Here is a 12,077-nt window from a genome sequence, read left to right on the forward strand (position 1 = left end):
TCCATTCAGTTTGGCCAAATAGAAGTCATGGGTGAACTTCTCGTGGTTTCAGTGGAGGGAGCAGTAAGAACAGAAGTTAGCTAAAATGTGTTGATAATAAGTAGATGATGAGGAAAAGTAGATGATGAGGAAGTGGTCAAAGAATAAACTGCTCAAAAAGAGAAAGAAGCAGGGTGGTAGCTAGAGGAACCAGTGCAGTTAAGGAAGGAATTCTTTTTTGGTCATATGTGTATATACTGAAGAGTGAGAAAGAGCTCTGAGAGAGAGGGACCAGAGAATGTAGACATAGTCAGCCTTCCACAAGAGGAAGGGTGCTGCCTCAGCAAATGAGACCAGAGATCTGAGGGAGGTGGAGGACAGAATCTGAGACGTTTGTGGTGTGACAGACACACTGTGGGTAACAGGAGGAAGGTGAAGAAGTAGTTCAGGATAAAGTTTCTCAATTTTCTTGATAAGGCAAAGGAGAGTTTATTTGCTATTGGCAGGGCTGTGCTAGGTAAATAAGAGTTCAGAGCTAGTAAGAATTTGGAAGCAATCTTGTTTGAATGGAAATGATTAAAACTACTTTTTTTTTTTAAGTAACAAATCCTTAGATTTATATATATTTAAAATTTTTAGTATCATATTGCTTTGTGGTTGCCAGAATAGTATATGCCAAAGAGAATAGCAAAGCATATTTTTCTCTTTTCAGATGATTAAAGGAAAAGTGAAAGCTGGAAAAGTAGACTGTCAGGCTTATGCTCAAACCTGCCAGAAAGCTGGTATCAGAGCCTATCCAACTGTTAAATTTTATCCTTATGAAAGGGCAAAGGTATGTACATGCCTTCTTCTGTGTGCCTTTCCTTTAACAGGTAACGCTTTTTTCTAGTTTCTTTCCCTTTGTCATTTTTAATTTCACTGCATGTCACTGAAACAAGCTTCTTTTCACATACACACCAAGGGATTTTAAAAGATTTTTCTGCCTCACAGTTGATAAGATCTCCATTGCCTTAAAATTTTTATACTCCTGAATAGGGAACTACTAAATAGACACACCAAAATACTAATAGTAGTTTTTTGTGGGTGGTAGAATTCAAGGTAATTATTTTCTGTGAAGTTTTGTATTTCCTACTTTTATAGAATTAACATATATTATCTTTATAATTAGTTTTTCTAGGAAAGAAAGAGAAAATTAAGAGAATACTGTCAATACTTTTGGAATAGCCTTAGTACCTGAGCATTTATCTTGAGGAATACTTATTAATGGTTTAGACTATAAAATAAAAGTTAGGGTTCCATGGTTCATTCATAATTTGTTTTTTGGGCCACTGACAATATGCTTTTTTTTTTTTTTTAAAAAAAGAAAACTTGGCATTTATTACCAGTGGGTCTCTATGCTCATTGATACAAAAGCATATATCTTTCAGCCAGTATAATTGCTAACTGAAAGGACTCATGACCTTTGCTGTCTTCCCAAGTAAAAGAATAAGACATTTTTGACAGTAGAACTGTGATAAAAATAAATATCTGCCATGCATTCATGTTTTCTCATAAAACATTGAAATAATTTCAAATGTTTTAATATATGCTTTTTAAGAATATCAGTTTAAGATCTTGCGTTATTTACTTTTGATTATAATACATTTTGAAATAGAGCTAAAGAAATTACATGATGAATTTCAGAAATGTAGATTTGTCAGACATCTAGATTTTTTCAGTGAAGGATTTTGATTTATGAGGAAGCTATCTCTGTCTTAAGAACAGTCTGGGGTAAGCAGAACTCAGTGATAGTAAAGGAGCTTTATACCAGAGCCTGAATCTTAATTCCTTAGGAATCACTAGCTTCCCAATTCTCAGAACACCTGAGAATTAGGTGACATAAATAGGCGTCTTATTCAGATAGAATGATGTTAGGGAAGTATCAGTATAGTGAGCAGTCACAGAATTAACCAGGCCATACAGGGAGCTGTTTGAAAACATGATGTTACCATGTGTCCAGAGGATAAGATTAGGACCCAAAATATCCCTGTCCAAGTGGAAAGGCAGGGGTAGAATCCAGAAGTCCAGCAGACAAGGCCAAAGCAGAGTGGTGATTGAAGTGAGAAATTCAAACCAGGTGAGCAGCTATACACAGAAACAAAATCCTAGCATACAGTTTGGAGTTCCCACCAGGAAGAAGGAAACAGGTGGCTCCAGATCCAAAATAAGCGGGCCTGGATGTACTGACCTGTCCTCTCCCCTGCTTTTTAGCCACCTTCCTGCTGTGGGCAGATGAGAACCAGGAAATATACATTGCTTTGCACTGTTGTAGTTGGTCAAGGATTTTGTTTATGCCAATGACTTTAGATTAGAATGCTTTGAGTCCTCTGGGGACATCTTAAACAATTCAGATGTTTTGAGGCATTTGGAGTTAGCAATGCATTTTAATCAAGGTATTAATTTACATGTTTCCATAAAAGTATTGTTAGTATTTATTTTAGGTAAATTATTGGTTAACTGCTTTTGCAGCAGCATTTCCTTGAAGAAATTGAAGTTTTAAACACTTGGAACTTTAAGGAATATTTAATCAAGTTTCTTAGATGGAAATGTCATGTTTTGATTAGATACTTAAAAGGTTATAAGAAGAATGTTTTCAATTTTAGAGAAATACTTGGGGAGAGCATATAGATTCCAGAGATGCAAAAGAGATTACTACCTTAATATATGAAAAATTGGAAAACCTCCAAAATCATGGAAAGAGAAATAAGGTAAGGACTAAATCTAGAGCTGACTTTGGCAAACAGTATTTAAATTTATTCTTACTATATAGTATATGTATCAATAAATAGTAAAATGAAGCTTTAAAAATTAATAAGGTAGTTAGAAATTTCTTCTTTGGAAAATATGACAAATTTAGCCTCTGGACACTTAAATGCTTAGAAATCGGGACAAGTAAAACCATTTAACAGAAAAATAGTGACTATGGTCATAAGTTATTAAAATTTGTTCAAATGTAAACGCATTGATTTGAGCCTCATAACACTTTGGAGAGCAAGTTTTCTTTTGTTCTTGGTATAGTCAGGATGTATTAAAACCTGTATTCATCTTGCCCCGCACCCTTGAATTATTAATGCATCAAGAAGCATTGCAGCCTCTTTCCTGCTATTCTTCAGAGAGCTATTCATGTTTTCCTTTTTTAAATCAGTATCATTCTAGGACATATTTAGAAACAGACCAAAGAGTTTACAAATGCTAGAGTGCTTTCTGAATGGAATTTAATACAGTCACACATGAGGTTTCTTCGATTCTTTCCCTATAAGGTGAAAAGACGAAAGAACAGCACAGCCTCTGAAGAGGGCTAGAGATGTCTGGCTTTATAGATCCATATTAGAACTACAGACCCTGGTATAGGAAGCTTTACAACCTACCTCAAGAATTATGTTTTATCCAAATCTAAAAGATAGAAAAGAGTTAGTTATGAAACTTTATTATTTTTTTTGTTTCAGTGAACAAAAATGTTTTTCTGATATTTTGGCTATGTTCGTTTTCTCAAGATGCTTTATTTTTAAAATTGTGACTTATCTCAAGTGAAACATTTGAAATCGAAAACATTAGTCATAAAGTAGAATATGCTAACTGAAATTAAGTTATAGAGCACATCAAAGTATGACTTTGAAAGTGTGGTAAGTTATAATTGGTATTATCTGCCATGGGCAGGTGAGAATTGTGAGATACCTTTTTCCATTGTTATAACAGGCGAGGTATACTTCATCTGATCTATTAAATAAGAATATTGAGTAATTATTTTTGAAAAGGTAAAACTTAGGTCAGTTTATTATTTTTAACTTCTTTTTAACATTAGATGTTGAAAGAGAAAGGAATTCAATCACTTTTACATTATTATTGTAGGATGAACTTTAATGATGTTGAAAATGAAGAAAAAAATTGAAAAGAAATTGACAGATGACATCAGAAGCCACCTTTTCAGAATGTTACTATGTTCTGGATGGGAATAAATGAACATTACCTTGGACTCGTAATTGCACTGCTTGAATTCTGTACAACATTAATATAAATGAAGGGTCTGCAGACTTTTTCTGTAAAGGGCCAGATTGTAAATACTTTAGGCTTTGTAGACCATAGATGGTTCTTTGTCACATATTCTCTGTTTTTATTTTGTTTACAACCCTTTAAAACATGTAAAAACCATTCTTGGTCTCAAGGCTATACACAAATAGGCCACAAGCCACATTCAGCCCGTGGGTCACAGATTGCTGACCCACAGAAAGATGTTTAGGCTGGCTGGCTCAAACATGAGCCTGCTCTATGATCTACGTACATGCTAAGTTATACAAAGTGTACTTTATCAATTCAAGTTTTGTGGCTGGCCTGAAAAGAGAACTTGGTTTTCAGTCACCCGTTCTCCTAAAAAAATCTCTGAAATTATCTGACCATGTATTTCATTTAAAAAACATACTCAAAATGTGGGAAAGTAAACAGATACCCTATTTTCATGCTGTATTATAGTGAAGAGATTCATTTTCTTTCCTTTTCTAAAGGTTGAAGAATTGGTTTTAATTTTTCACATATGAGAAAAAATTTTTATAACAGAAAGTAAACAAATCCTATTGATTTCTATAGTATCCATATATACCTGAGGGGGAAAAAATATTTATAGCAATTAACTGGGCATTGTAGAGTATCCCAAATATTTCTATATTTTAAAGATATGTGTTCATTTATTTTCTGAATTGCTTTCATAATGTTTTCCCTGTGATGGTTATTGATTTTTGAAGCATCTTTCTAATATTTGTTTTTGACTTCTGGACTTTGTTTTGATGCCTATCCTTTATTTACGTTTGCCTTTTTTCCTTCATGGTTTTGGTTTTTCACTCTTGTCCAATCTTTTATTATTCAAGAAGGAAAAATTAACTTTGTAGATTTGTTTCCCTAAAGCTCATAATGATGCTGTGTTTATTCCAATTATTTACTGTTGGAGGCTGCCATTTTCAGATAAATATTGGCCTAACAACTGAAGTTAATTTTGTAAGAAAATCAAGTATAAAAATTTAAGGATGGGATCTTTTAGTTTAATTGTTCAGGCTCAAAGAATCCAAATTTTTTTTCCTTGCACGTTAACAAAACATTGTAACATGTAGTTATTTAGTTATAATTCAGAGTGTATGGAATGGTAAAAATCCCAATTGATCAAAAGAGGTCAACAGATTTTTTTTCAAAACTTAAGTTTTCCCAAAAACCTATTTGAATCATGCTTTATTATGTTGGGAGAATTTTGTTTTTTTGTCTGTTTGTTTTGTTTTTACCCCATTCCCCAAAATTTCCTCATAAAGGTTAATTTATAACTGCAATTTATCCAAAAAGTACTCTATTTTTTTTTCATTTTCAAGTCTAACCCTATTCTTCATATTCTCTCCCATATTGTTTCTTGTGTATCTTTTAACTTCTTATCTTGAATTCCACTTTACACATGTGGGCACACACAAAAGAGTCACCACTTCTAACCTTAATTTTATACCACCTTTTTTACTTATGATCAGTAATGGCAAGTGCCTTTCATTTATTACATTTTCAAAGCCTAGAAGATTTTCAAAATTGGCTTGTTTCTACAAGAATTCCAAAATGGAATGCCTGAAGAAGTTTTGGTAAATATTTACTGAACTTGTACCAATTATGAGAGTACCGCTATGCTGGACACAGAGAAGTGTGCAAAAGTAAACTAAACCCAAGGCTTAGTCCCTGTCTCCCTAGTGTCTGTAAATTCACAATTCTGACATGGGACCCATAAACAAGCTTATAGATACCTGCACTATTACCTATAAATAGAATGCCAAACTTACTGGTTGAGAAATATCTTAGGCAGTAAATGAAATAGTAAATATTATGTATCCTGTAACTGGGCCTAGGTATGTGCCTGTAGAATCAGCTCAAAAGCCAGGGTGACCTGGGAGACATGTTAAGTAACATGTAGCATAAAAGTAACATGCATCAGAATTTTTTGCAATCATGTCAGTATCATTGGGTATTTAAAAACTGCTGACAGGATTAAAGGTTCTAACGGCCACATTAGTGCAGTAGAGCACCTCTAGAGTGCCAGGTAAAACACGGCATTTTTCTCAGCAACACCATTTTTGTGTGCAGCTAGCCTTGGGTAACACAGCACCATTTCTCACAGACCAGAGTGCATTCTATCAGGCAGCTAGACTTGAAAATTAGATGTTTAATGTGGTTATGTGAAACTGTTGGGAATGTGTGTTTGGGGCATTAATGATGCTTGCCTGTTCTAGTTTCCCAAATTTTATTTAATGTCTTTCATATCTTTTTCATTTTTAAGGATATGGTTAAGATTTTAAAATAAAATAACTATTTCAAAATAACTATTTTAATATTTTAAAGGTTTTCTTTAAATTTGTCCTTGTTTTCTAATAGTATTCAAAGCAGGAATTTTCTTTGACGTGTACAGTTACTAGAAAAGCATTACTATGTTGTTTCCTATGGGACACATTTTACAAAGATACTTATATAAGAAAGTTTTTAATGAAGAGGTAGTGTTTTTAATCCATTTAAACAATTTTTGTGTAATAGTCTAATTTCTTAGGTCTACCAACAAACTCAAACGTCTCATATTCAGTCCATCATGACTATTTAAGAAATAGTACAAAGTTTAAATTAACAAAATGCATTTAAAATTTTCTGTAATGATACTTGCAGGATAAAATTGATTCTGAAGATGAGAAGGAAATAACCTTTCTGGTAGTATACCACTTTATATAAACCAAAACTTTAAATGTACCCAACGGGAATTCCCTGGTGGTCCTGTGGTTAGGACTAGGCGCTTTCACTACCATGGCCCAGGGTCAATCCCTGGTCGGGGAACTAAGACCCCACAAGCCATGCTGCGCAGCCAAAAATAAAATAAATAAATGTACCCAAATTCTTCTGGTGAATAATCTTGATTTTAGTAAGAGTAATAAAATTTAGGTCAACCACCAAGCAAAGTATAAATGTATTACTGATCATATATAAAGATGTTAGTGATTTACTGGCTCGAGTCTTTTTTTTTTTTTTTTTTTTAAACACTAGATTTGCGTTTAGGTTCTTGTACAAATGACCCACAGGTTTGAACTGTGCAGTTTCACTTACATGAAGATTTTTTTTCAATGAATAGGTTCTACAGTACTACCTGATCCATGGTTGGTTGAATCCACGGATGCAGAATTATTATTACATAGGGCCTATTATTACATAGGGCCAACTCTAAAGTTACACATGAGTTTTTGACTGTGCTGGGGGTTGGCAACCCTAACCCACACATTGTTCAAGGGTCAACTGTACTGTCACCCAATCCCCTTGTTAGCGGCTGGATATATTTTATGAGCGGAAACTAACCAGAATAACAGATAGAGGCTGATGCCAAACTGTCCCATATCAATATTAAATCCAGGAATGTGGTATCTTGACCACTTGATTGCATTATCTTGTCACTTGAGTGAATTATTTAGTAGCCTGATGTCCTGAAAATTAGTAATCATATGCGAAAAGGTCTGTGCTGCTCTAAATTAGGGTTTGCTTAAGATTCAAAAGTGGGTAAGTAAAATAGATCAGTAGAAAAAAGTCCAACAGAAGGGTCTCAGCATGTGGAGAAACTTGGTCCATCAAGGGCTCCTGAGACAAACCATACACTTAACAGTACCTGAGATTGGTCCTCATGGCCAGACACAGTAGGAAAGAGGAAAACCCAGAAATGTGTTATTCATCAGTCTGCCCTCTGGTCTAACAAGTGATAGACAATTCTTCATTGAACTACTGCTATTCCAAACATCTTGAGGAGGTAAAATATTTTTTTTAAAATAATCAATAGGTTCCAGTACAAGATGACTCCCAAACTCACCTCCTCCCATGGACAAATTGAATATACAGCTGCATACAGAACAATTCCCTCTGAAAGAAATCTAGAATCTAGCTGAGCAACTCTTACACATCAGGTGAATGAGAAAAAACCCACACTGGAATGGGTAGGAGAGGCTGAGACACTATCTCACCATAAACCCCACCTGGCACAATGACATGACCAAGAGGGAACTCAGGACCAGTTCCTCCCTGAGGATCAAAAGGTTCAGACCCCACAGCTGGTGCTCCAACTTTTAAGACTTGGACCCAAGAGATGGGCCCCCAAAGCATGTAGCTTTGAAAGCCAGCAGGGCTTGCCTCCCTGAGACCCACAAGGCTAGTGCAACCTGAGAAGCAGTTCCTTACAGGATTGTATGGATTCACCGTGGCTAATCCCCCAAGGCCTAGCACAGAGGGAACATACTGAAACTGCCCAGTCTTTACATGGAACAGGCCTATTTGCTTATCTTAAATGCTTTAGTTTGAACGGCAGTCTTCTACTTTAACACACTCCTAGGGAGTCACTACATTGCTACTCTACAGAGACCATGGAGGCTGGCAGGCACCATCTTTGTGTGCTCCCTCTGCCTCACACCAGATCACCAGCACCTCCAGAGAAGGAGTTTGTGCAAACATCTGGCACCCCAGCTATTATGGCTACCACCCAGGGGACATCCCTTGAACACCTGGTTCTGGTGGCCAGCAGTGCTTGTGGATCCCATAGGACTGTAGCAAACAAGCAGTTCCCCACAAGCCTCAGTGCAAAGAGAGCAGACAGAAATGACATCTCCCAGTCTTCCTCAAGAGGTGTATTTGCATACTTTAAAAGCTGCTGCCTGAGAATACAGTTTCCAATCAGCCTGCATCTAAGTGCGGGACTGAGATCCATCCCCTTTGGGACACTGACAGGTCTTGGTACACTCTCCACTACTGAGAGCCACTAAGAACAAAGAAGTCTGCTTGGAAGATCACAAAGATGTGAGAGCCAAGAGCTAGGGCATGGTTAAATGATAAGGTTCATCTACACAAGACCACTCCTTCAAAACTGGGAGAGGTGGTTTTACCTAATGCATAGAAACCAACACAGAGTCAAGGAAAATGAAGAAACAGAGGACTATGTTCCAAACAAAGAACTAGATAAAACCTCAGAAAAAGACCTTAATGAAATGGAGGTAGTGATTTATCTAATAAAGTTTCAAAATATAGTCATAAAGATGTTCACTGAGGTCAGGAGAATGATGCATGAACAAAGTGAGAATTTCAACGCAGAAAATATAAGAAAGAATGTAGCAAGTAAAAATTACAGAGCTGAAGAATACAATAACTGAACTGAAAAATTCAGTAGAGGGGCCAACAGTACACTAAATGAAGTAGAAAAAGTATCAGTGAAGTCAAAGACAAAACAGTGGAATTCATCCAATCAGAGCAGCGTAAAGTGAAAGAATGAAAAAGAGTAAAGATAGCTTGTAGGACACCATCAAGCAACCCAGTATTTGCATTACAGGGGTCCCAGAAAGGGCAGAAAAAATTGAAGAAAAAATGGCTATAAGCTTCCCAAACCTGGGAAAAGACACAGACACCCAGATCCAGGAAGCTCAGAGTTCTAAATGTGATGATCTAAAGAGACCCACACTAAGACAAGTTATAACTAAATTGCAAAAGACAGAATCTTAAAAGCAGCAAGAAAAAAAAACTTGTTTCATACAAGGGAACCCCCATAAGACTATAAGCAGATTTTTTAGCAGAAACTTTGCAGGCCAGGAGGGAGTAGCATGGTTTATTCAACATGCTGAAAGAAACAAAAAACTGCCAACTAAGAATAGTCTACCTGGCAAAGTTGTCCTTCAGAATTGAAGAAGAGTTTTCCAGAAAAGCAAAAGCTGAAAGACTTCATCACCACTAGACATGGCTTACAACAAATGTTAAAGGGGATTCTTTAAGCTGAACTGAAATGACACTAGTTAGTAACAGGAAAACATACGAAAATATAAATCTCACTAGTAGAGGTAAATATATAATTAGATTCAGAATACTCTAATGCTGGTGAGTTAATCACTTACAAATCGAGTTACAAAGGTTAAAAGACAACTAATAAAAATAATGAATTACAATAATTTCTTAATGGATACACAAGAAAAAAAGATGTAAATTGTAACATCAAATACATAAGGGGGGAAGTAAAAGGGTAGAGTTTTTGTAGGTTACTGAAGTTAAATTGTTATAGCATAAAACAGATTGTTATATATAAAAGATTATCTATGTAAGTCTCATAGTAACCACAAAGCAAAAACCTACAGTAGAGTCACAAGAGATAAAGAGAAGAGAATCAAAGCATATCATTACAGATCATCATCAATTCACAGATGAAGGCAACAGAGAAGAACAAAGGAACTACAAAATAGCCAGAAAACAATTAAGAGATGGTATTAGTAAGGCCTCACCAACCTATAATTAATCTAAATGTAAATGAATTTAATCTCCAATCAAAACACATAGAATGGCTGGATGGATTAAAAAAAAAAAAAACCCAACTATATGCTACTGAGAAGAGACTCACTTCAGCTTTAAGGACACAGATAGTCTCAAAGTGAAAGGATAGGAAAAGACTTCATGCAGATGGAAACCAAAAGAAAGCTGGGATAGCCATACTCATACCAGAGAAAATAGACTTTAGCACAAAGCAAGTAATAGTGACAAAGAAGGTCATTATATAATAATGGTGTCAGTCCAACAAGAAAATGTAACATTTGTAAATATTTATGCACCCAACATAGGAGTACCTAAATATATAGAGTAATTATTAACAGATTTAAAGGGAAAAATTGACAGCAATACAATAATAGTAAAGGACTTCAATATCCCACTTTTATCAATGGATAGATGTTCCAGACAGAAAATCAATAAGGAATCATTGAACTTTTAAACAACACATTTGGCCAGATGGACTTAACAGACATTTACAGAACATTTCATCCAAAAGCAGAAAAATACACATTCTTTTCAAATGTACATGGAACATTATTCAGGATAGATCATATGTTAGGCCACAAAACAAGTCTTAATTTAAGAAGTCTGAAATCATATCAAGCATATCCTCTGACCACAATGGTGTGAAACTAGAACACAATTATAAAAGGAAGACTGGAAATTTTTCAGATATGCAGAGATTAAACAATATGCTCCTGAACAGCAAATGGGTCAAAGAAGAAATCAAAAGGGAAATCAAAAAATAACTTGAGACAAATGAAAATGGAAATACAAAATACCAAAAGATATGGGATGCTGCATTTCTAAGAAGCAAACAGCAATAAAAAGCCTACCTCAAGAAACAAGAAAAGTGTCAAATAGCCTAACTTTACTCCTAGAGGAACTAGAAAAACAAGAACAAACAAAGCCCAACGGTAGTAGAAGGAAGGAAATAAATATCAGAGCAGAAATAAATGAAACAGAGACTAAAAAGTAAACAGAAAAGATCAATGAAACTAAGAGTTGGTTTCTTAGAAAGATAAAATTGACAAAACTTTAAATTGGATAAATGAGAAGAAATGGATAATTCCTAGAACATACAACCTACCAAGACTGAATTATAAAGAAATAGAAAATCTGAACAGATCCATTACTAGTAAGGAGGTTGAATTAGTAATCAGAAATTTTCCAACAAACAAAAGTCTAAGACCAGATGGCAACCTTTCTCAAACTCTTCCAAAAAATAGAAGAGGGAAATTTCCAAACTCATTTTAGGAGGCAAGCATTACCTCAATACCAAGACCAGTCAAGGAAACTATAAGAAAGGAAAATTACAGGCCAATATCCCTAATGAGCAATGATGCAAAAATCCTCAACAAATTATCATCAAACCTAATTCAAAAATACAGTGAAAGGATGAAACCCCATGATTAAGTGGTATTTATTCCAGAGGTGCAAGATGGTTCAACATCTGCAAATCATCTACTAATCACATTTTAAAAATGAAAGATAAAAATCATATGATGATCTCAATAGATGCTGGAACGTCATTTGACAAAATTCAACATCTATTCATAATAAAAACTCTCAGGAAAGTAGGTATGGAAGGAATGGTACCTCAACATAATAAAGGCAATGTGTGACAAGCTAACAGCATACTCAATGGTGAAAAGTTGAAAGCTTTTTCTCTAAGATCAAGAACATGATAAGGATGTCCACCCTTGCTACTTTTATTTAGCATAGTA

General features: G+C 35.1%; 1 protein-coding gene across 6 annotated transcripts in view; it reads left to right on the forward strand.

Annotated features, from left to right (window-relative positions):
- The window catches only part of DNAJC10 (DnaJ heat shock protein family (Hsp40) member C10), a 126,146-nt gene that overhangs the window by 55,453 nt on the left and 58,616 nt on the right, over positions 1-12,077 (forward strand). For 3 of the 6 annotated variants that reach the window (XM_082466705.1, XM_082466702.1, XM_082466703.1), the window contains 3 exons: positions 692-811; positions 2,622-2,726; positions 3,868-6,353. In XM_082466705.1, coding sequence (XP_082322831.1) covers positions 692-811; positions 2,622-2,726; positions 3,868-3,879 — 237 coding nt within the window. In that variant the 3' untranslated portion in view covers positions 3,880-6,353. Of the gene's footprint in view, positions 1-691; positions 812-2,621; positions 2,727-3,867; positions 6,354-12,077 lie in introns of those variants that run through there. The other 3 variants (XM_082466706.1, XM_082466707.1, XM_082466704.1) reach the window with 3 other exon arrangements.

Source organism: Balaenoptera physalus (assembly GCF_965194825.1).
Source record: "Balaenoptera physalus genome assembly, chromosome: 6".
In the NCBI taxonomy this organism is placed as follows: domain Eukaryota; kingdom Metazoa; phylum Chordata; class Mammalia; order Artiodactyla; family Balaenopteridae; genus Balaenoptera; species Balaenoptera physalus.